Below are 25,238 nucleotides of genomic sequence, written 5' to 3'. Positions count from 1 at the left end.
GTTGAGACAGAACTGGGGGCTGAACCCCCTTGGCACAAGCACCACCATGCCCCCAGCAGCACATTAACTTTCATCCTTGTCAATCACTTGTGACTGGGTGGTACCATGGGTAAAGAGGGCACACACCAACAGGTTCCAGGTCCTGCCACCACTAATGGCCTTGGCTGTGGGGAGGGTGTCTCAGGGTGAGACCCCCTGAGATCTCAACTTCCCTGCCTAAAGCTGCTGCCTTTAATGCTTCCTTTCTGAAATGCCTCTGCCTTCTTATGTGCACTGCCAGAGCTTCAATGATGCAGTTTCTTGAGTTGTCCCTATTTTTTTTTAATTTTAAGCAATATTCTTAGACTTTCAGTATAAAAGTTTTTCTCAGACTTCAGGAGTTTTTTGTCCTTTTCTTCCATTTGAAGTGTGCAACAAAACTCTTGGTCCCAGATATGATTCTTTTGAGTAGTTGAAAATGAGCACCTATAACTGTGCCAGATAAACTTTGAAGAGACTTTTATAAATATAAGGAATAACTACTGATGCATTTTCCTTAATATAGTTGTGTAAAAGTATTATTTACACTGTAGGTAGAATGTAAAGATGTACCATGATAGCTGTGGCTTTTTAAATATAGAAAAAATAAGGGTATCTATGAATCTTTAATTTTACCTATCCCTTCATGTATTTCTGGGAAGCATACCTCACCACCAATATATGATTTACTTCTTACCACAAGTATGTATGTTCTTACCACCAATATTTTAAAAGGTTTGTCTTCATTCATAAACCTTCCATTGACTATCCACCAGGTGCCAGAAACTGACTCTCAGTCCTTCCGGGAAAAAAGATGAATGAGTCATAGGCTCTAATTGAAAATCAATGTCTATAAATGTAAGGGTTTAATTTCAGGGATCTCAATTCCCTTCCACTGATATATTATATATGCTTATCCTTGTACCAATCTCATACTATCTGGATTACTATAGATTTATAGTAAGTTTTTAAATTGTGTAGTATAAGTCCTTCAACTTTGTTCTCCTTTTCAAGACTTTTTAGCATTACATTTCCATATAAATTTTGGATCACCTTGTTAATTTTTTAAAAAGCCATCTGGGATTTAGATGAAAATTGCATTCAGTTTATTGATCAGTTGAGGGGGAGACTGTCATATGCATTTTAAAGATGAATTACCATCTAGACAATATTGAGCCTTCCAATCTATCAGTAAGAAATTTAGATCTTCAATTTCTCTCAACAATGTTTTAGTTTTTAGTGTACAACATTTGCATTTCCTTTGTTAAATTTATTCCAAAGTATTTTATTCTTTCTAATGTTGTTATAAATAGAATAGTGTTCTTAATTTCATTTTATGATTGTTGCTAGTATATAGAATACAATTAATTTTTGTGTATTTATCTTGGATTCTACTGTCTTGTTGAACTGGTTTATTAGTTGATGTTTAGAGGGTTCCTTGGAATTTTCTATATACAGAATTATGTCACTGTGAATAAAGACATATTTTTTTCTTCTTTACAAATCAGTATATTTTATGTTTTTCCTTTTGCCTCATTGCAGTAACCAGAACCTTCAGGACGATATTTAATAACAGTGGTGAGAGCAGGCATTCTTGCCTTGTTTCCAATCTTAGGAAGAAAGCATTCAGTCTCCTCATTAAGCACAATGTTAGTTATGAGCTTTTCTCAGATTATACAGGGTTTGGCACAAATAACGCTTCCTTTTTATAACAAAATCATAAGAATGTAATTCTGTAACATAACAATATCACACTCAACCACACTATACGACATTTTAGGTTAAATGGTCACATTAAAACTATAAATTGTACACCCGTATTATTACCCTACCAACCGCAGGCATGCAGGCATTACTTCTGCCGGATCCTGCACTTTATCAGGTTGAGGATGTTCCTGTCTATTCCTAGTTTGCTGAGAGTTTTTAATTTGATAAATTTAATTTGATAAGGATTTCATTAATTGCTTTCTGGTACTTATTCAGATGATTACATGGTTTTTGTCATTTAGTCTATTAATATGTTTTATTACATTACTTTATTTTTGAATGTTAAACCAACCTTACAATAATAGGATAAATTTGGCCATGGTATATAGTTTTTTTATATGTTGCTGGAGTTAGTTTGATAATATTTTGTTAAGAATTTTTGTTTTTACATTCATGGGGAGAATTGGTCTGTGTTTTCTTTCCTTGTGATATCTTAACCTGGCTTTAGTAGTAAGGTAGTATTTGTCCTCCAAGAAACCACACATTTTACTCTTCTACCCTTTGTGTATGAGCTAGCCTATTTCTCTTACAACCCCACCAATCCTTAATATTCTCAAATCTGATGGATAAAAGTTCGCATTATTTCTAAAAGCCCACACATCCTAGAATACATACAACCAAATGAATCTGCTTTGAAATGCATACTCTTACACTGTTAATGTTGTTTGAACTAGTCTCTTGATAGTGGAGATGGACATAAACAGATGCATTTGTTAAGAAACAAGGATAGGACCTTGTGATACTTTGGGAATGGCAGGGGAGGAAGAGGAAGGCAATAAGAATGCTTCCTCTGTTTTTAGCTTATGGCATTGAATACTGGTGGTGTCTTTCATGGAGAAAGGGAGCTGAAGACCAGGTCTGGGAGAGCTAGTGTTCTTTGGGAAAGATTGCTTATTGAGATAGGACATCAGTGTAAAGTTCAGAGACCAGGTCCAAGCTGGAGATGAAAGTGGGAGTCGCTGGGCTCATTGGAGCACTGTTAGGATGGATGCTGTCAACTGGTGTGAGAGCTCTGGGCATGGAGGCAGCATTATAACATGAAGGTTTCTGGCACTGAATGACAGATAGAGGAGAATATACTGGAAAACTAGACTGAAAAAGAGTTGCCAAAGAGGATGGTGCAGTGTCATAGAGCTGAAAGAGGAGAACATTTTAAGAAGGAGGAAAATGACAATAATATCAAATGCTGCTGAGAGGTTAGGTAACAGGAATTTTTTTTAATGCCCTTTGGATTTAATGGCTGGTAGTTAGTGCTCTGGATTTTTCCTATTCCTCTATCAGGTTAGATCAGTTGTCACGTTAGAAAGCAGTTAGGTACTGTACCTTGAGTAAAAATGATTCTGTCAAATATTTTTCAGTATTATATTTTCACTTTATATTCAGAGACCATGTCTCCCATGATCTTCCTAAGACCCCACCTCCCGCTTCCCATCTGTGCGTGCACATGCACCCCACCCCACAAGAAGCTGAAGGATATCATTTATCCTTGTTAATATGCTGCCTTTATTTTTTTTAAGATTTATTTATTTATTTTTAGAGAGGGAAGGGAGGGAGAAAAAGAGAGAAAGAAACATCAATGTGCAGTTGCTGGGGGCTGTAGCGTGCAACCCAGGCATGTGCCCTGGCTGGGAATCGAACCTGCGATGCTTTGGGTCACAGCCCACGCTCAATCCGCTGAGCTACACCATCCAGGGCAATATGCAGCCTTTAAATAAGTGGGTGCAACCAAAAAGATTTGAACTGCCTATTCATCCATCATTCAGTCAATATTTATTGAGTGCTTACTATGTGCCAAGCACTGCAGGAGTACCCAAGAGAATCAGGTGACAGCCTTCATGGTTAAAGGATTCTATGTTCAGTTTATTATTTATTTATTTATTTATTTGCCAAAAATTTTTTCAAACAGCTCAGGTAGGCCATTTTTAATTTTTTTAAATTTAAAAAATTTTTCAAACAGCTCAGGTAGGCCTCCCTTACTCAGGGAAGCCATTTTAAAGCACTGTATCTGATTCCAACTCCTCTTTCTGAAAGATCAAATATATTTTGTTTTGAACATCCTACATTGCCAGACAAATAGTAAAAATATTGGGTTTGATTCTTGGTCAGGGCACATACCCCAGTTGGTACACATTTGGGAAGCAACCAATCAATGCTTCTCTCTTACATTGGTGTTTCTTTCTCACCCCCTTTTTCTTGCTCTAAAATCAATAAAAATATCATCAAGTTAGGATTAAAATATATATATATATATATATATATATATATATATATATACACACACATATATATTAGGAAGACTGTTTGGCATTATATATTCTGTTGATTAAACTTCCTTAATATTTTAGTTACACAAATAATATATTCATACATTTTCATTTACAAATTCAAACTATTCCCTGGCTGGCATAGTTCAGTGGATTGAGCGCGGACTGCGAACCAAAGCATCACAGGTTCAATTCCCAGTCAGGGCACATGCCTGGGTTGCAGACCATGTCCCCAGTGGGGGCCATGTGAGAGGCAACCACACATTGATGTTTCTCTCTCTCTCTTTCTCCCCCCTTCCCTTCTCTAAAAATAAATAAATATAAATATAAATAAAAATTCAAACTATTAAATATCAAAGTTATAATTTTCTTCATAAGCCATCCCCTGCCCATGATAACCAGTGTAACAATTCTCTTGTATCCCTCTAAACTCTCACCATTTTTTGCTTTTTTCACTTAGTAATATTGGAAATTTTTTCCCCTGTCAGTACTTCTTATCTACTTAATTGTTTTTAATGTTGCATAGTATTTCATAATTTCATGTACCATATTTAAAATTTTGCAAAATAGTGGAAATTTTTCTTGTTTCTAATAGGTTAAAATAACAATATTGCAAAGAGCATCATGTATAAATGAACACCTTTGCACATATATGATTATATCTGAGGAATAGATTCCTAGAAGTAGAAAAAAGTGTAAGAATTTTCAAACTTGCTAAATATTGCCAAATAATCCCAAAGGCTGTACCAATTTACACTTCATTTAAAAAAACAAAGATTGTCTTTATGTTAGCCCTCCTCCTTAAGATAGCTAACAAATATTAAAAAATAAATATGGAGTCTACCTGAAATTCATTGTCCATATCATTAATAATAACTCTGAAAAACAGACAACTGTTAGTGACAATTAACAATAACTCTGTCATTACATTAAAGAGTGTAATGACAGTGTACCTGACTACAATGAACAAAACTGTATAACATATCCTAACCACTTAGCATCCAGTTTTAACAACAGAAGCCTAGATATAAGAAAACAGCTCACAACAGAAAACGAAAGGTGACATCTTTCCCTCTTCCCTGCTTCTTGGTCATAAATTCAAGAATTCTCATGGACTGAGCTCCAAAGGTTTGTGAGTCTCTCTGATTCAAAAGCAGTAGCTAGAATGGACTTTAGGTCTTCTAGGACTACTTTTAGAATCCTAGCTATTCCTAGAATCCATATGGAATGGAAAATCATGGCCTTCCAGAATCTCAGTAAGAGTTTCTGAGTTTCTGAATGATCAGATATCACCCATATGTCCTGGTTTGGCATGCAAGTATTATTATGTTCTCTATACTGCTTGTTTCTTGATGGTGAATAAGATAATACATCCTGTATTTGCTAACTGCTCTATACTTTTGAGATGTGAAACAGTTATAATAATTTAGTTTATAAATTTAGTTTAATACTAATTTAGTATAAAGTTAGTTTATACTAGTTTAAAATTAGTATAATAATTTAGTTTATAATTGCAAAATTAACATTTTGCCTTCCTTGTGTTTTTATTATAATTTGTCTAAGAAATTCCTCTGAAACACCTTCAGCTGATAAAAGACACCCCTACAAACTATTACTATGTTTGGACAAAATGCAACCTTTAAACATTTGCCTTAAGGTATTCTAGTATGCCGTGGTAGTTAATATTTAACCAACATTACCCTATTAGTGTTTACAGTTAACACTTCTTAAGACATAAAAGTGATACAAAAATGTCAAGATAGGTCAGAAATAACACTGGTTATTAGGTAAATCCTGGAGATAGACATTTTGATATCATTTTACCCCATAACAAATATAAAATCATAATCATTAACTTATATTCCCTAAAATAGAAACATCTGAAATTATGCTGAGTGAAAAAAGCCAAACTCAAAAAGTTCCATAGTGTATGATTCCACTTACATAACATTCTCAAAATGACAGAGTTACAGTGATGAAAACAAGTTAGTGGTTGCCAGAGGAGGGAGATGTGGAGACAGAAGGGGATGGGAGTGTCCACAACGGAGCAGCAAGAGGGTGTTCGTGGTAAGGGACCAGCTCTGTGTCTTGATTAGGAGGTTGGTTATACATATCTACACATGATAAAGTTGCATAGAACTTTAGGTACATACAAATGCATATAAAACTGCCAAGATCTCAGTAAAACTGTGGATTATACCTAGGTCAATTTCATGTTTTGCTACAGTTAGGATGTTACCACTGGGGGAAATGGGATGAAGAGTACCCAGGACTTCTTTGTACCACTTTTTAAACTTCCTGTGAATCTATAAATATTATAAAATAAAACAATTATAATAAGAAAAAGACAAAGTAAGAAATTGTTTTAAAAATAACATTTTTTTGCAACTTTTGAAGACATTGAAAACATAATTTATTATATCACTCAATAATTTGTATATAATGATGTGATTGAAAATATTCTCTTAGAATTTAGTACCAGCAAAAAAGTTCCTCTACCTTAAGGAAGTGGTAAGTTTCCTTTTACTGGACAAAGAAAGAATGTGACCTAATTATATCAACCTAATATATATTAAACCTAGATATAATAATATAATCTAGATATAATCAGAAAATTCAGTGCTACACTTAATACTGAAGGGATCTACTAATTAAATTACTCTACTGATTCCTTTACATAGGTTTTGTTTTCTGACTTTATCTTTTCAGTAAAATATAGTATATGGGTTTAATTTTTTTAATAATTCACATTTTTTCAGGTTAAAAATCGGTATGTAAAAGAAAGTTTTATGTAAAAGAAAGTATATAAAAACAAAATGAATAAGTATGCAAAAACAGTCCACACACTATATTCTCAATAATTTGTGGGGAGGTGTCATAGTGTAGTGGGTAGTCAGACACAATTCGATTAAAATGTGGCCCAGCCACATGCTAGCCGTGTTCTCTTGATGTAAGCTAAAAGAGGATAGTTATACATACCATATGGGGTTGTTTCCAAGAGTGAGGTAACATATACAAAGTACCCACTGTGCTCGGCACATAATAGGGTCTTAGCTGTTGTTGTTTTCTCCTGGTATCCTCCTCCAAAAACCAAATTATGTTTCATGGTAGAATTTGCTTAAAAGGTAATGTTAGATTTTTTTGTAGGTATAACTTTTTTTTAACTTGCCTTGGATACATGCTGTCTTTTTTGTTTGTTTTTATTTTATTATTGTATTAATTTTTATTGTATTTTTTCCCATTTGTATTTTCACACCAGCACATTTGCTGGTATATAGTTGGTATCCAATACAAGGTTTGTTGAGTGAATTAATGAAGAAATGGAAAATGAAGTTGGAGTGTTTTCACATCCACCTCCCTCTCAGCCCTCACCCTTCAGCCTTCTCAGGACCATCCAACTCCTCCCCAGTCCTTTGAGGCCCCTCAAATCCTGCCTCTGTTATGCAGCTTTTGATAATTAAAACTTGCACAGGTTGGTCTCCTGCCTTCCACCCAGGTGGTTTTCAAACTCTTTTTAGCAGTGGACTTTCCTTAATTGAAAAACCTTGTGCAATCTTAGGTTATAAAATAGAGAAAGGGAATACCATGCCCATTTGTCCCACCCATCTCCGTGGTAGAATCTTACCTTGCATAGACCCCAAGTTACATTTAACACATCACCCTGCTGTATTCTCCAGCAAACCTATGCCACCATCATTCATATTCTTGTCTCCCCAACAGAACTGGAAGATCCCTGGAAGCAGGAAGAATATCTTAACTTTCTTCCTATCTCTCGTGACAACTTATACAGATGCTGAATCTGCTCAAAGAGTCCAAGAGCTGTTCATTATTTCTTTTGCTGCTTCTCCTTTCCTTCTTGAGTTGATGTTAAGTTGGATGGATTGAAATCTTCCTGACTGGTACAGGAGGCCCATCAGAAGGGGTCCTTAGGAACATTTTTTTAAGCATCTGGTTTTGTGCAAGACACTCATATACATTGTCACCTAGTTCTTACAGCCTTGTGAGATACATATTAACATTCTGGGTTTATTGATAAAAAATTGATAATGCGAGTAATTTACTTCAATTCCATAGGAAATAAATTTTAATTCATATGTCTGTGATCCCAAAGCTCTGGCCCTAACCACTACAGCATGTGATCTCTGTGTTTAACTCTGTTTTCTCTTTTCTTGGAAGGAGCCCTGTACCCAGATGGAACATCTGGGAAGAACAAGGATGATGATATGGTTCCTCCTGGCAAAAACTACACCTATGTCTGGCCAGTGAGAGAAGAATATGCCCCTACTCCAGCTGATGCCAACTGCCTGACCTGGGTGTACCACTCACACATCGATGCCCCTAAAGACATCTGCTCTGGGCTAATTGGCCCACTGCTGGTGTGCAAGAAAGGTAAGGAGGTAATCCCCCCACCAAGGAAGCTTTTCCCAGGTATGTTAAAAAGTATACATAAATTTTCAGTCTTGTCTACCTCCTTTGCTTCATATAGAATGTGCATCTTCTTCTAAGTTTTCTGTATGACAGAGAAATTCTTCTAACAGAGAAGATCAATCTGACACCATATCAGGAGCCATAATTCAGACTTCTAAGGACCATCATAGCCTTCTGAAATGGATATGCTTTGAAAACAAATGGGTACATTTCATATTACTAGCTGTTAACACCACACTGACAGCACACATAGGAAAGTGGAAAAGGTTGACCAGGAATGCTTTTGCTTCATTATTTTGCCCACACAATCACGTTACTATTTTATTCCCTACTAATTGATTTGGTGTGTCTATGCCATATCAATAAAGTTGACTTCCTTCAGGGACAGGCAGATTTCCAAGTCTTCAGGTGTGAAGATTTCTGTCTTATGACTTTTCTCTTCTACAGTTCTGTCATTTCTATCAAAGCCCTTCGCTGCTTTTAAGGTATGGGCCACTCTTGCATATTCAGGCCTTTGACAGACTTTGCACTTCTGTGACACCATTGACAGGAAGAAAAACTCATCTTGATTTAGTTCACTTTGAACTTTTTCTCTTTTCTTTTGAATGTGTTTGACAGGTGTCCTGAATAAATATTCAGGGACAAGGGCTGATGTGGACCGAGAGTTCATTATAATGTTTACTCTGGTGGATGAGAATCAAAGCTGGTACCTCGACGAAAATATCAGACATTTCTGCACTGACCCTGATTCAGTTGACAAAGAAGATGCTGCTTTTCAGAGGAGTAACAAAATGCATGGTGAGTGTCTCCCATGTCAGCAAATACATACCGACTGCCATTGTGTATGTGGTATGATGAGAGATGCAAAAACACAGGAATGCTGGGCCTAGTTTTCCAAGATTTTCCAGAGTGATGACAATGATTAGGAAGTAATATGAAACACACTACATGTCAGAACTTGAAACAATCTGAGACAGGACACAGTAATAGATAAAAGTTAAATTGGATATGACAAAGCTATGGTACAGAAAGTGGAAGGAATAATGTTATAACTTAGAAAAGATCAGGAGGCGACCCTAGGAGATTGGGGGCTTTAGATTGACAGAAGAAAGGAGAATGAATCATCACCATTTAACAAGCCTGTGATCTGCAGCCTCTTGCTTTATCCAGGTACTGTTTTCTAAGTGGCTGCTAAATTTTAAGAACTATACTAACCATGGAGTTTAAATACACACTTGTGAATTTATGTTTCCCAAACATTCCTTTAAATCAACAACATTTATTGAGCATTCATTATGTGCCATAAGTCCCTTGTAATCAGTACCTTTACTTTTCATCTTGCTGCTACATGCTTTTGTCACTTAAATTAAGTAGCACATACTGGGTATCAGATTTTTTGCTAGGTCCTAATAGCTGTTAAGTAAGACAGGGTTTCTGATTGCAAGGAACAGTCAATGGGGAAGGCAGATGTGCAAATGAAGTATTGGGAACAGAGCGGGCTGGCCACTCCCAGAAGTATGAGCTGCACTGTTGACTCCTGATCTCATTGTGCCCACATAACAACCCCAAGGCTGTCTTTACATGTGTAGATTGTCACTTTTATTGAGTACTTTTCTCTCTGGGACTGTATTTTATAAAAGGAGCTTTCCTTCACAAAGTCATTACAATGAATGATCTGCACTGATTTTCACCAAGTTTTCTGGTTCACTCACCTCTGAAGGGGAGTCTGTTCCACCAGTGTGCTTCTGTTTTTCAGCCCTCAATGGATACCTCTTTGGAAATTTCCCTGAGCCTGATATGTGTGTTGGTGAATCCGTGTCCTGGCACCTGTTTGGGATGGGGAATGAGATAGACATCCATTCCATCTATTTTTATGGTAACACCTTCATCAGCCGAGGGCATCGGACTGATGTTGTCAACCTGTTCCCAGCCACATTCTTGACAACAGAAATGATAGTTGAGAATCCTGGGAAGTGGATGATAACCTGCCAAGTCAGTGATCACCTACAAGGTAAAATGACAAAGACCAGTGTAAGAATCTTGGAATGGAACAATTAAATCACAAGGTCAATGGTGCTCATTCAGTGCCTGCTGTCAGATAGGTTCTTGTTTGTGTTATATTTAATTAAATGTTAACTATATAGGAAAATGTACAATGATTATTTGACATTCTATCAACAAATATTTATTGGCCCCCTCACTATGAACCAAGCAAGAAGTGACTGAAAGGAATGATAAGGCCTTCAAAAAACCTACAGTCTAGTAGTTAGACATAGTGAGATGCTTACAAAAGTGGGTAACATTTGAGGCAGAATGATAAATGTTCTTTTGGTCTCATAATTGGTAGAAATGTGTGAGAAATAGAGGTGAGAGGAACCAGATGATTTGATCCAAGTGCCTTTATTTGATGCTGTGCTTATGGGTGGACTACAGCCCTGAGGGGAGGCAAGAATGGGATTTAAAAAAAAATCACGGGGTTTGCAGGGGGATAAAGGAGGAGTTAGTCTCTTGTTCTTCCAGGTGGGTACCTCAGGGTTCCAAGAAGTGAGCCAGAACAATGGGTTAGGTATAGGGCAGGCTGGTCCCAGGTACAAGGGGGTCAGTCTGACCACTGGCCATGGTGGCTGGCACCAGATGTCTACTGTAGGAGGTGGGAGAGTGTTTCGATTACACCATGGGCTATCAATTGAGTTGGGATAACTGAGTCATGGGCAGTCCAGCTGGTTGGAAAACTTGCCTGACTGGGTCACGAGCCACCTGGTGGGCTGGGAAACTGGCCTGACCCTTTCAATAGTCATTTCTCTAGAGCAATCTGAGAGGCTTCCTGAAAAATTGGCCCATACTCTGAGCATTGAAAGATGGGTAGAAATTAAATAGATGAAGAAGGGAAGAAAGGCTTTCCAGGTAAAGGTAGCAATATGGACTGGGAAAAGCATATTCTCTATGAGCAACTGTAGGTAGAATAACAAATTTTTAGCATTGGAAAGGAATTTGTAGATAACCCAGATGAATCCCCCATCCAATTCTTCAATTTCCTTTGAAACATCTCTTTTTAAGTAATTACAACAGCCCATTTCATTCCTGGGCTATTCTGTTAGAATATTCTTCCTTATGTTGAGGCAAGATCCAGTGATAGGTGCAAAAGTCTATTAAAGTTACACAATAAACTTTTGTTGACTTAAATGCATGTTGACTGTCTTGGTTCTGGTCCCTTGGGACCACAAAGAATGGGCCATAGGCTTATGCCAGAAGAGTGATGAGACAGAAGCCTAGAAAGGCAGTTTGTCCCCAGTGGGAGCAGCTTTGAATGGCAAGGGTAAGGTGGAACTGTGTCCAGCAGGCAATAATGAGTCCTTCTGGATCCTTAGGTGCACTAGTGACATAATTAGAGCATCCTTTTAGGAAGAAAAATATCCACATGCAGAAAGGTTTCAATGGAGAGATTTTGACTGCTAGCTACTAGTAAAGAAGCATTAGCAAAATTAGAGTTATGGCATATAAAAAAGGTCTCCCCCTGGCTGGTGTAGCTCAGTGTATAGAGCACAGGCCTGCAAACCAAAAAGTTGCTGGTTTGATTCCCAGTCAGGGCATGTCCGGGTTGTAGGCCAGATTCCCAGTAGAGAATGTGTGAGACACAGCCACACATTGATGTTTCTCTCCCTCTCTCCTTCACTTCCCCCTCTATGAAACTAAAAATAAATAAAATTTTAAAAAAAAGAGAATCTGAAGGTTTTCATAAATAAATAAATAAGTAAGTAAGTAAGTAAAGTCTGGACTTAGATGGTGAAAACAAGATTAGAATAGGAAAATGTGTCTATGGGATAAGCACAGAAGAAATAATGTATGATTAAATTTGGATACTAAAAAGGACTTCCGGCCAACACAAAGGCATAAATATACACACTTTGCCTCCTCACACAACCAAAAGAAGAACAACAATAAATTTAAACAAAAACAACCAGAACTGATAGAAAATCAAACTATATAAAAGTCCAACAACCAAGTAGCTAAAGAAGAAACATTCAACCAGACTAGTAGGAGGGGCAGAGTTGGACAGCTGGGTGGAGAGGACTCATGGCAAGGTGGTGGCTGGAGCAGGTGAGGTGGCGGTTGGCAGAGCAGGTAGTCTTACATTTGCATGCAGATAAACCGAGAGGAACAACTGGAGAGGGAGAAAGACCACGCAACACAGGGTTGCAGTGCAGGGAAATAAAGCCTCAAAACCTCTGACTGAAAAAACCTGTTGGGGTTGTGGCTGTGGAAGGAGAAACTCCCAGCCTCACAGGAGAGTTCATAGGAGAGACCACAGGGTCCTAGAATGTACACAAACCAACCCCCCTGGGAACAGCACAGAAAGGCCCAATCTGCTTGTGGGTAGCAGGGGAAGTGACTGAAAGCTGGCAGAGAGCTGAACAAGCAACATTGTTCCTCCTTAAGGCCCTCCCTGCATATAGCACCACAGTGCAGCCATGTAGTTGCCCCCCCCGGTCAGTACCTAAGGCACATAACACAAGTGCCCTTACTATGTAACAGGCATGCTGAGACAAAAAAAATATGGCCCAAATGAAAGAACAGATCAAAGCTCCAGAAAAAAATACAACTAAGCAACGAAGAGTTAGTCAACCTATCAGATGCAGAGTTCAAAACACAGCAATCAGGATGCTCACAGAAATAGTTGACTACAGTCTCAAAATAGAGGAAAAAATGAAGGCTATGCAAAGTGAAATAAAGGAAAATATATAGGGAACCAACAGTGAAGACAAGGAAACCAGGACTCAAATCAATGGTTTGGAGCAGAAGGAAGAAATAAACATTCAACCAGAACAGAATGAAGAAATAAGAATTCAAAAAAATTAGGAGAGGCTTAGGAATCTCTTGGACAACTTTAAATGTTCCAACATTCAAATCATAGGGTTGCCATAAGGAAAAGGGGAACAGCAAAAAATTTAAAACTTATTTGAAAAAATAATGAAGGAGAACTTCCTCAATGTGGCAAAGGAAATAGATTTCCAGAAAGTCCAGGAAGCTCAGAGAGTCCCAAAGAATTTGGACCCAAGGAAGCTCACACCAGGCACATTGTAATTATATTACCCAAAATTGAAGGTAAGGAGAGAATCTTAAAAGCAGCAAGAGAAAAGGAGACAGTTACCTACAAAGGAGGCCCATAGTGCCATAAGACTATCAACTGATTTCTCAAAATAAATCTTACAGTCAAGAAGGGGCTGGAAACTATTCAAAGTCATGAAAGACAAGGACCTACATCCAATTACTCTACCTAGCAAAGCTATCATTTAGAATGGAAGGGCAGATAAAGTGTTTCCCAGACAAGATCAAGTTAAAAGAGTTCATCATCACCAAGCCCTTATTATGTGAAGTGTTTATGGGACTTATCTAAGAAAAAGAAGATCAAAAATACAAACAGTAAATGACATCAAACACAACTATCAACAACCGAACCTAAAAAAAAAACAAAAACAAACTAAGCAAACAACTAGAACAGGAACAGATTCACAGAAATGGAGATCACATGGAGTATTATCAGTGGGCGGGGGCAAAGGGAAAATGGGGGAAAAGGTACAGGGAATCAGAAGCATAAATGTCAGGCCCAAAATAGACAGGGGGAGGTTATAATAGTATGGGAATGGAGAAGCCAAAGAACTTATATATATGGCCCATGGACATGAACTAAGGAGGGGTAATGCTGGTGGGAGGGTGGTACAGGGAGGAAGGGAATAAAGAGAGGGGAAAAATGGGACAACTGTAATAGCATAATCAATAAAATATATTTGAAAAAAGTAAATAAATTTGGATACTAACTGGTCAGTAACAGTACAGGGATACAATCCTTCAGAGCTGCTTTGATAACACATCCTTGTTCCCCTCAACTTTAAGCAGCCAGTCTCAGCATTTGTCAGCTGGGTTATTCCAATTAAATTCAGCAGATGCTGGATTGATCAGTTAGTATGTACCAGATACTGTTCAGGGAAGACAAAGATGAACAAGGTAAGTTTTCAGTGCTCTCCTTCCCACACCCCCAGCTTTATGGATATATATATAATCAACACATGGATATTATATGTATTTAAGGTATACAAATGGATGTTTTGAATGCATACAATGTGAACCAATCACTACACTCAAGAAATTAGCATAACCATCACCCCTCATAGTTACCTTTTGTGTGTATGTTGAGAAACCTTGAGATTTGAGAGAGTACAAAGTTTCAGAGATGGCAAGATGAATGAGTTCTGGAGTTCCAGTACACAGCCTGGTGACTACAGTCAACAGCACCATAGTGTATACTTGAAATTTCCTATGAAGACAGATCTTAGGGGTTCTCAACATAAGATCATTACTCTTAAGGGTCTCATGCTGTTAAGTTAGCATTAGCAGCCAACTAAGACTAGCAAGATTGTTAAGCTTGGCTAGTAATTGTGGACATGAACTGGTGTTTATACATTAGTGAAATACAAGAGTTTCTAAATTGTCCATACTTGCAGAAAAAAATTATTGTGAAAAATTAGAAAATACATATAATTCAATTTTAAAAATTAGTAATCCTACCTAAAGATAATGGTGTTACAATTTGATGAATGTCCTTCATCAGTATTTTCTAGACCTTTATACTAAAAGCATATGTTATTTATAAAATACTGCCCTCTAGCTTTCTTTTTCCACTTACTAGTATATCAGAAGTATATTTACATGTCAGTGAATACAGAACTACTTCACATCCAGTGTTCTCTCCAAGAAGATTACAATTTACTTAACCAGCACTCCATTCTTTAACATTTATATTCCCCCATTTTTTGCTTTTATAAACAATACTGATAAACCTCAATTTACAGGTAAGTTTGTACATTTTCCTGACATTTCCTTAGCAAAACTCTTGGATTTGGAATTCCTGGTCAAAGAGTTTGGTTGTTTTTCTTTAAAGCTAGGGACATATATTTCCCTATATAATCCCTTTTAAAAATTATTATTATTCACTAATTCCCTTTTCCTCACTCAAATGTCAACACTAGGAATTATTTTTTCTAATCTTTACCAATCTGATATGAACAATATCATTGGTTACTATTAAGGTCAAACTTTTCTTTTTATTTGTTTGTGAGTCAATAGTATTTCTTGGTAAATAACCTATTTATGTCTCTTGCCCATTTTCTATTGGGAGACTTACTGTTTCTTTCTTATTTATCAATGTTTTTTCATATTAATCTTTTAGCATAAACTCCTGCTGGCCTTTTATCCTTTACTTTTTAAAAATTTTAAGTACAGTTGATATACAATATTATACTAGTTATATTAGTTTCATATGTACAAATAGTGATTCAACATTTTTATGCCATAAATGTGGTTACTCCATTAATTCTAGTAATTATCTGTCACTGTGAAAACTTATCACAATATTATTGACTACATTATTCCCCTTAACATTTTCACACATTCCCCAACCCCCTCCCTCTGGTAACCATCCCTTTAGTGTTGGTTTCTCTGAGCCTATTTTTGTTTTGTTTTGTTCGTCTGTTTTGTTTTTTCAGAGTCCACAAATAAGTGAAACCACATGGTATTCATCTTTCTCTGACTTATTTCACTTAGCATAATATCCTCTAAGTCTCTCTATGTGCAATATATATATATATATATATATATATATATATATATATATATATATATATATATGCAGTAATAAAGAAGAACAAAATCTTACTATTTATCCTTTACTTTTAACTTTGCTTATGGTCTTATTTTTGTACAGAAGTTTTTTCTATTTATTTATTTAATTTTTATTGTGTTTTTCCCATTACTGTTTATTTCCCCTATGCCCTCTTCTACCACCACCTACCCTCCTGCCCCCACAATCACCACACTTTTGTCTGTGCCCATGAGTTCTTTCTCTTTTTAAATTTGTTGCTTGGTCCCTCCACCCCCACCCCCTCACCATTCTACCCCCCTGGAGCTGTCAGGCTGCTCTCTGTCTATGAGTCTGTCTCTATTTTGCTTGTTAGTTCAGTTTGTTCATTAGATTCCACATATGAGTGAAATCCCATGGTAATTGTCTTTTTTGAGTGGCTTATTTCACTTAGCATAATGTTCTCAAAAGTTTTAAACATTTATGAAGTCAAATTTATCAGTCTTTTCCCATATGTTTTTTTTTTGTGAGCATCTGTACCTTGGCTTTTGTGAGCATTTATATCTACACTTTGGCTTTCCTCTGGTCTGCAGCTGGTATGCTGGGGCAGTACAATGTTGGTAACTGCAAAAACAGTATTTCTCATCCCACGATGAAGGGTCAACAGAGGCGCTACTTTATAGCAGCTGAAAAAATTCTTTGGGATTACGCTCCTCAAGGCTACAACAAATTCAACGGTCTTCCCCTAAATGTCTCTGGCAGGTAAGCTCCTTTTGATGTGGTTCTAAGCCTCTCATAAGATTGGCATCTGTTAGGCTTTTCCCTGTGATGTCATTCATATTCCAGGTACTTCTCTTATGAGTACACACAGCATAGATGACATAATGACCCCACTTAAGGCATTCTGAGTCCTGGACATACTGCTGAGAATTGGCAGACTATTTATAGCTTCATGGTTTGCTGGCTAAATTGAAACACTAGATTCATTCGTTCATCCATCAAACATTTCTTGAACACCTAATATGTGCAAACTACAGTGCCAAGTGCCATGAGCAATAAATACTAAGCTGACAGAGAATAAAACAAGGCCTTTGTACATATGGAACAGACGGTTTTGAAAAACTCTCCATTTGAAAGGACTCTCTTTCAGTGGAGATGAACTGGCCAAGGAAGGTTACCCTTTTTGGTTCAAGGATAGCGTGATGTAAGTTATGGCCCCTTACCCTCAATTTCTTTTCCTCCCTGTACAGTAAAATGCTATTCTTCTTCAAAATCTAGCACTAATGTCACCTTTTAAGCAAGGCCTCCCCTGACTCTTGAGTCATACTTCATCATTTTCTCTCCTAGCATAGTATTTGAAAAATGGAATCTGACAATTCAGTAAGTGGTTGTGGACTCCCATGACTTCTTATTGTAGAATCATGTGCAATAATGCGTGTGAAAACTTTTTAAAATGTACAGTTCAATTCCAAAATTGTTATTATCCTCTAACCCTTTTTATGTTTGAGGAAATGTTTCTAAAATTCTGTTTGTGATGAGTAAGATTCCCTTTGTTTCTTTCATTGTAAATTTCACTCATTCATTCTTCCACCAAATACATATACTTGACTCTTATTTAAAGAACTTTGTGTACGAAAAACTCTGATATCAGCATTCTCTATTGACCAGTATTTCTTCATAAGCAGAATGGGAATTAGCATTGAAATTATGTTTTAGAAGCCTTTTAGAATATGAAGTACCTTTTAAAATCGGAAATATTAAGCTATATTCAATAGATATATAATGTAATACACAAAAGTACAACATACTAAGCAACATGGGGGATGCAAGAAGACAATGTTTCTACCTTAAGGTGGAGAAAGAACATATATGCACAGGAGAGAAGTAACTTTGCAAGGTACAAATAAGAGTGAGTTGTTCAGTCAGTTCTCTGGGCTCCAAAAGAACTGAGATAACCAGGGACACTTCAAGATGAAGCAGAATCTAAGCAAGGTCATGAAGTTTGATAGAATTTATGCAGTAGTGAAGAGAGGAAATTTTAGACTCAAGGCTTAATGGAAAGCTCTGACCATGTAGGGGAGAGAGATTTGATCAGAGTGACTGAAGCGGGGGATTTGCATGTGAGAATGCACATTTGCATAGAGCAATAGGAAGAGAATTGGGACAAAGTAAACTGGTTATCAATTGCAGAGTTCCTTTGGTTCTCATCTGGTTGGCAACTGGAAGCAAATGAAGATTTTACAGCTACTAATTGACAACAAAAAAATGTCATTTTGGAAATTAATGTTGTAGTGGTGTGTATGCTGAGAAAAAACTGAGTGAGCCAAAATGGAATAGAGGTTGGAGAGTATACAGATAGAGGTTCATATAATGGTCCAAACACAAAGTGATGAGGGCATTACTGGGGTCATGGCAGTGGGAAGAAAGGAAAGGAAAAAATGCAAAAAAGTGCAGAAAAGGAAGGTGCACTCAAAGGTTACACAGAAAGAATGAACAAGGTAAGAGGATAGTAGACAGGCTGAGTGAAGAAACCACTGACAGAAATAAGATAATATAGAGGTAGCACTAGTCAGAATGTATAGTATTATATTTCTCAACTTTGAAATTTAGTTTTCAAAATTAACTAAACTATTAACTAAACTATTTGATTAACTAGACAGTTCATTCCTTAATCATGCCAGATATCAAAGATCTTAGTAAATGCAGAGACTATTCATAATGACATGAGCAAAGAGATAGAGGGATGCATATTCTGCAGAGAAACCCATTAGTTCTTTGTTACTTTGTAGGACACCATTCTGGGACCCCAGTATTGGTAAGTAAGGAGTTGACCTGTGCCTGCCAGGGAAGAAAGTGCAATGACTAAGAGAGAAAAGAGCTTGCACATTATCCAGCTTTTGATGACTCTTAAGGCTGGTTGACTCTTCCTGGGAATTTTGTTGAAGCCTGTACTGTTTTTTCTTGGGAGATGAGTCAGAGACTGGGCTAAAGATTATAAAACCAAGCTTCATAATTAAGGCAGTTGGTGGATATGCAGAGATGCTTTCTCAGTCAGGTTCCCATTCTTTCCACAGTGACTCCGAGCTCTACTTCACACAAGGGAACAACAGAATAGGAGGAAAATACTGGAAAGCTCAGTATATAGAGTACGTTGATGAAACCTTTACTCAAAGAAAGAAACTCTCTGAGGCAGAAGCCCACCTTGGAATTCTTGGTAGGGTAAAACCATCCGGCATGTTTTGAATGTGGGAGGGGAGATGTTTTAGCGGGCATCTACATCTACTTGGAATGACTTCTCCTTTTGCCTGTATTCATGTCTCTCTATTGTCATCCTCTTCTCCTCCCTCTTCTTGATGTTTTTCAGGCCCAGTCATCAGGGCAGAGGTAGGCGATACTCTGTTAGTGACCTTTGCCAACAAAGCTGATAAGGTCTACAGTATTTTGCCCCATGGTGTTGTCTATGACAAGGCTTCTGATGCAGCCCCAAACATAGATGGTAAGTTTCAGCCTAAGTTTAGGGAGGAAACAGGATGAGTGTGCAAAGGACTTAGAACTGGACAGACGAGATTCAAATCCTGGTCCCTTCACTCACCAGCTCAGTGAGCTTGGGCAATTATTTCAATTTTCTGAACCTTACTCGTCTCACTTATCAAATGCAGATAATAACACGCAGCTCACAGGGCTTTGGCAAACAGTGGGGAGAATTCAGAATGGGGTCTGACCCATAGTAGGTTCTAAGGAAATGTCAATTCCTTTTCTTTCCCCTCAATAATGTAATAAATCTCAAAACAGTCTACTTTCACAGTTATCCCCACTTCTTTAAGGTGAAAGGATGTTTCTGTTTCAGGTTACACAGAATACTGTGGGTGAAGGCTGAGGGGAAAACCTAATTTCCAATATTTTATTGACATCAAAATCTTATACACGGTCTTTGTTCCATATCCTCCAACAAATACTTATTTAAAACTGGTATTACGTGCTTATCATCTTCTACACTTGCAGGGGTGTCCAACCTGTGGCCCGCAGGCCACACACGTCCCAGGATAGCTATGAATGAGACCCAGCACAAAATTGTAAATTTACTTAAAACATTATGAGGTGTTTTTTGTGATTACATGTCACAATATGTTTAATGTGTGGCCCCAGACAACTCTTCTTCCAGTGTAGCCCCAAGATGCCAAAAGGTCAGACACTGCTTGCTATAGCTTCTCCCCCTCACAGAGCAGGCAGTACAGACTTTTTGCACATGATAAAGGCAACTTCTGCTCAGTGGCTGCAAGAACTGCCTTTCTGTCCATGATACGGCTCCTTGGAAACTCCAGGTCTCCCTGGAAGACTTCTCTGTCACTGCAACTGAAGTCATGGCTGCCCAGGCCACTTTGCATCCCAGTGTGAGGCCAGGCCCATCCAGAGCAGGTTTTGTGGTGATGGTGAGGGGACAGAGGACTAAGGAATGGAGGGAGAATTCCTCCTCCCCAGACTAGTTCTCATGCTTCTCCACTGGCATTTCCTGTACCTGCGCTCTCTTCCTTGGTTAAAATGCTCCCAATGACTTTTTGTATGTATGCAGAGAGAACACCAGTGACAACCCAAATGTCTATATTTTTTATCATTTAACTCAGCAAATTTATTTGGCATCTTTTTTGCAAAGCTCTGGACAAGATGCAGAGAGCTTCAATCTAGTAGGAGAGATTCATTGTGTTGTTCATTTGCCACATAATGTGAGGATTAAGTGCACAGTCTTTGAAATTAAATAGCGTGTGTCTGAATCCCAGATCTGGCACGTATCAGCCTTGTAATCTTGAGTTTTCTCTTACCTCCTCTATGTTGTAGTTATTTGGATTATTTTGTAGTTCAACTTTCAAGACTTTAAACTCTTTGAAGATAAATCTTTCATTTAACTCTTTGGGGTATTCTCTGCAGGGCCAAGTATAATATATTCCGTGTAGGAATGTGTTCCTCAACAATATTTTATGTCTTTACATTTAATTGCTAAATGGGCTGCTACCACTCTTTCATTATTTGCTAAACCTGGTAGTTGAGTAAGAAATAGTATCTATGAAGATACTATAAATCCAATCCACGAAGAGGACAATTCTTCGATAGATGCTTCCATCTCATGAAATGGCAGACAGTGGCAGTGGCTTCACTTGGTAGATACAAAAATAAAATCAACTTTCCTTTGGCAAAATATATCAGAGAGAGAAACCCAATCTGACAAGTTTAATAATGTTGTTGGCTGTTGCTTTGAGAAATTGTTTCATTTATATCCTCAGGATTTGTGAAACCAGGGGCACATGTTAAGCCAGGTGAAACCTTCACATACAGATGGACGGTGCCTGGAAGTGTAAGCCCAACAGCTGGTGATCCTCCCTGTCTGACCTATCTTTACTTCTCAGCAGTTGAGCCAATCAAGGACACCAGCTCTGGCCTTGTAGGGCCTTTGCTAGTCTGTAAGAAAGGTGTTCTCAATGCTGATGGGACACAGGTAAGTCACCAAATGTTACCAAGTTCTTCTCAGGGGTGTATGTAGGAAAAATCAGTAATATGGCTAGAGATAAGATCAAAATAAAGTCAGTTACAAAAAGCAATCTCTCCTTCTTCCTATTAAAATTGACTGCTACGTAATGGGAATTTTGGTTTTTTGTAAATTTACATTCTGATTCTCCTGAGTTACAGATGCCTACCAAGAAACCCAGGGTTTCTGCTTGTTGGCTGGGATTTGGTAGGTCTCTTCCTGTGAGTTGCTTTGATTCTAGAATCTTATGAGATCTACATGGAAGGCAAATTGGGATCCTTTCTCCTTTGACAAGGTTTCTCAAACTTGGCCACCCAAAAGAATCACCTGGGACCTTTTAAACATCTTTTATTCATGTGTTCAAGACCAAGTGCATCAGAATCTCCAGGTGATTCCAATGTGCAGCCAGGGTTGAGAACCACCATTTACTTGTCACTGCAAACTGGAAGTTAATCCTGATGGCTGAAGGAACAAGACACATGTAGACAACTTCTGGCAAGTCCCATCTCACAGCTTTGGATAGCTGCACTGATTAATGTGGCAAAATATAGCATTCCAAGCTGCATCTACATATTAAACACATTTATGAAAAGAGGAAAATCCAGTCATTTAATTATTTGAAATTACTTCACCAACCCAAAATGGCAAAATTATTTATTTAAATGGTATATTTTATAACATTTGGCATCATATGGACCCATTTCTAGGCTCAAAGGAACTTCTAGGTAGAAAACACAAAGTTTCTTGGTCCACCTCACGTTTTCATTTCCCTGTGCAAAGGACCAATCCTGGAACTGTCTATTAGGAGGTTCAATTGTCTCTGGCCCTCTGAATGGCCCTCAATAATGCTTTTCAATAAGACTGAATACTTACACTGTACCACAACAGTCACATAAGGCAAAGCAGAATGGTTATCCCTATTTTAAAGCTGAAGAAACTGAGGCTCAGAAACATTGAGTGATGTCCTAGGAAGCACATCTAAGTAAGTAGTGGTAGTCAGCAGTAGAACACAGAACTCTGAGCATCCAACTTTGATTTTTTTTTTTCAGTATACTACCCTGCTTCCTACTAGATAAATACCTGAGCCAAAAAAAAAATTGAGTGCCAGAAACATTTCATTAGGTACTTCTGATTTTATCCCTGTTGCATCCATTCAGTTGTAAATTTGAGATTTGCTGGAAGCATCCTAGTCTCCAGGAGTTGTTACCTGAGCCAAATACCATTAGTGGTCAGTCCACTTACATAAAATCATGAAAAAATAATGGCATTAGAACCTAGGTCTGCCTGTTCCCATAACCTGTAATCTTTAAAAATATAGTTCTGACCCTTATCTCCCCTCAATTTTTTTATATTTCATTTTGACAACTTTCAAGCCTACACTCTTTCTTTCTATAGTCAATTATCTTAAACTACTATTTTCTAAAACACCGTGAGATAAAAGCAGTAAGTGTAAAAGCATAATACAAGCATAAAGCAAGGAGTATCCATGTCTTCAATGAGGCATTAGGAAAGCATTAGATAGATGGGACAGTAAAGCTGGCCCTTGAGGCTGCATTAGGGTGGCAGACCGTCAAAGTTAAATGATACATGCATGAAGGACAGAGGCCTCCAGAACACAGGAAGTTCAGATTGCTGCAAGGAGCTAGGCCTCTCTTTGGTTGACGTGCCAGGAGGGAAGGACTGAGAAATGAGGCTGTACAGGCAGGCAAGGGCCAAATCACTGTGAGTTTAGATCATATTGTCCAGTTTAAGAAGAAGAGAGATGTGATCAGATGGCACTGCTGAGGATCTCTCTGGAACAGGCAGCAAGGTGAAGACTGAATTAGATAAGACCATGTAAGGGAAGAAATACATTGAGGGACAGAAAATACAGTCCCTTGTCTATTCTGCTTTAAAGAAAAGCATATTTCAGCAATCCAAGATGTTGTGTGACCCTGAACAGTGTAGCTCAGCTGCTTGGAGTATCATCCTGTCAACGAAAGGTTGTGGGTTCGATTCCCTGTCAGGGCACATACCTAGGTTGCAAGTTTGATCCTTGGTCCAGGTGTGTGTGATCCCTGGTCTGTGTGCACACAAAAGCAACTAATCAGTATTTCTCTCTGTCTCTTCCTCTCTCTAAAAGCAATGGAAAAAAATGTCCTCCAACGAGGATGAAAAAAAATGCTGTGTGGTCAGATATGCTCAAATAGATGGGTTAAAAATATACAAGGTGGGAAGTAATCCATAGTCTCCTCAATGTCAGCTCAAGTTAGCAAAATATAGCAAAATCTCATGGGTTATCTGAATACATTATTTCACTCATAAACATGTATTGGGTGCCTGCTTTTCCAGGAATGTTTCTTCGAGCTGGAGATGGAGATAAAAACCCCAAATGTTCCTACCTTCATGATAAAAAATATGTTGTGAGAAAACAATAAAAATATGTTTATAAACAAGATATAATTTCAGGTACAGCTATGTGCTTTGAAGAGCAAAGTAAGGTAGAGTGGGTGAGTTTGCAGGCAGAGTGGAAAGTAAGTGACTATTTCAAACAGGGTGGTCAGGGAAGGGCACCTTCAGCAGGTGACATTTGTGCAGAGAACTGGGTGGAGTAAGGGGGTGACCCAAGCAAAACCTTCTTGGGAGAACCTTCCTGGCAGTGGAAACCACACATGAAAAGGCCCTGGGGCAGGATTGAGTAAGGTTGCTGTTTCCATGGAAAGCAAAAGGCCAGCATGTCTAGAGTGAGTAGGGGGTGAGTGTGATGGCATGCAACTGTGGTGAGAGAGAGGCCACCAGGACCAGGACTTGAAGGCCACAGTCAGGAGAATAAGACCATGACCACCAGCCTGACAGCAGCAGTACCACAAAGTAGAAGATTTTCTGAGCAAGAACTTATTTCCCACACGGGGAAGAGGAAGGATATGATGAGAAAGATGAATTTTGGGAGTATATAGTAAATTTATCAGAATCATTCTCAGAATCCTGATTTATAAAAGTATCCAGTTAATCTGTGGCTGAGGATGATCTTTACTACTTTTTATTAACTTTAATAGTAATACAGAGCTAAGAATTCCTCCAAGCTGTACTTTTTATATGTTCATTTCTCTCTCCTCTGTAGAAAGGAATAGACAAGGAATTTTACCTACTATTCACAGTCTTTGATGAGAATCTGAGTCGGTATCTTGATGAAAACATTAAGTTTACCCTGCATCCCTTCAGTGTTGACAAAGAAGACAAAGAGTTTGTGAAGTCCAACCGGATGCATGGTATGAAAAATGACTTTCCTCCTGTAAGAAAAGCATAATTGCACTTGAAGTGAAAACGTTTGGACTGTTTTTAACTATCTTAGTTTTTAGTTTCTTGGGTATGGTTCTTGCACGAGTAAATTATTTCATGGCTTCAGCCTCACCAGGTATATGGTGAAATCTCACAACCCGCAGATACTGTCAACTTAATGAATACTCCTAAAACACTCTATCAGCCTTAGATGAAGCAACACAAAATTTGAACTAGCAAAAATCACAATGCATCATAATTGTATAAAATTACTGAAAAACTGCCTTCCCTTAGGTTCAGGATGACATCATTAAGTTTGAAAAGGACCATGTCAAATATAGCCCCATCCTGG

The 25,238-nt window shown here is 37.9% G+C and overlaps 1 protein-coding gene across 1 annotated transcript in view; it reads left to right on the top strand.

Moving 5' to 3' along the window:
• The window catches only part of HEPHL1 (hephaestin like 1), a 65,583-nt gene that overhangs the window by 11,496 nt on the left and 28,849 nt on the right, over positions 1-25,238 (top strand). The window contains exons 3-10 of the mRNA XM_045818040.1: positions 8,226-8,438; positions 9,096-9,275; positions 10,234-10,488; positions 16,704-16,872; positions 19,185-19,324; positions 19,475-19,606; positions 21,387-21,598; positions 24,729-24,876. Of these exons, the coding sequence (XP_045673996.1) occupies positions 8,226-8,438; positions 9,096-9,275; positions 10,234-10,488; positions 16,704-16,872; positions 19,185-19,324; positions 19,475-19,606; positions 21,387-21,598; positions 24,729-24,876 (1,449 nt within the window). The remainder of the gene's footprint in view (positions 1-8,225; positions 8,439-9,095; positions 9,276-10,233; positions 10,489-16,703; positions 16,873-19,184; positions 19,325-19,474; positions 19,607-21,386; positions 21,599-24,728; positions 24,877-25,238) is intronic.

The sequence above is a fragment of the Phyllostomus hastatus genome, unplaced genomic scaffold (genome assembly GCF_019186645.2).
Source record: "Phyllostomus hastatus isolate PE091 unplaced genomic scaffold, TTU_PhHast_1.1 phas_scaffold_317, whole genome shotgun sequence".
Classification (NCBI taxonomy): Eukaryota; Metazoa; Chordata; class Mammalia; order Chiroptera; family Phyllostomidae; genus Phyllostomus; species Phyllostomus hastatus.
Note: the sequence above shows the minus strand (reverse complement) of the source record. Positions and strands in the feature narration are given on the sequence as shown.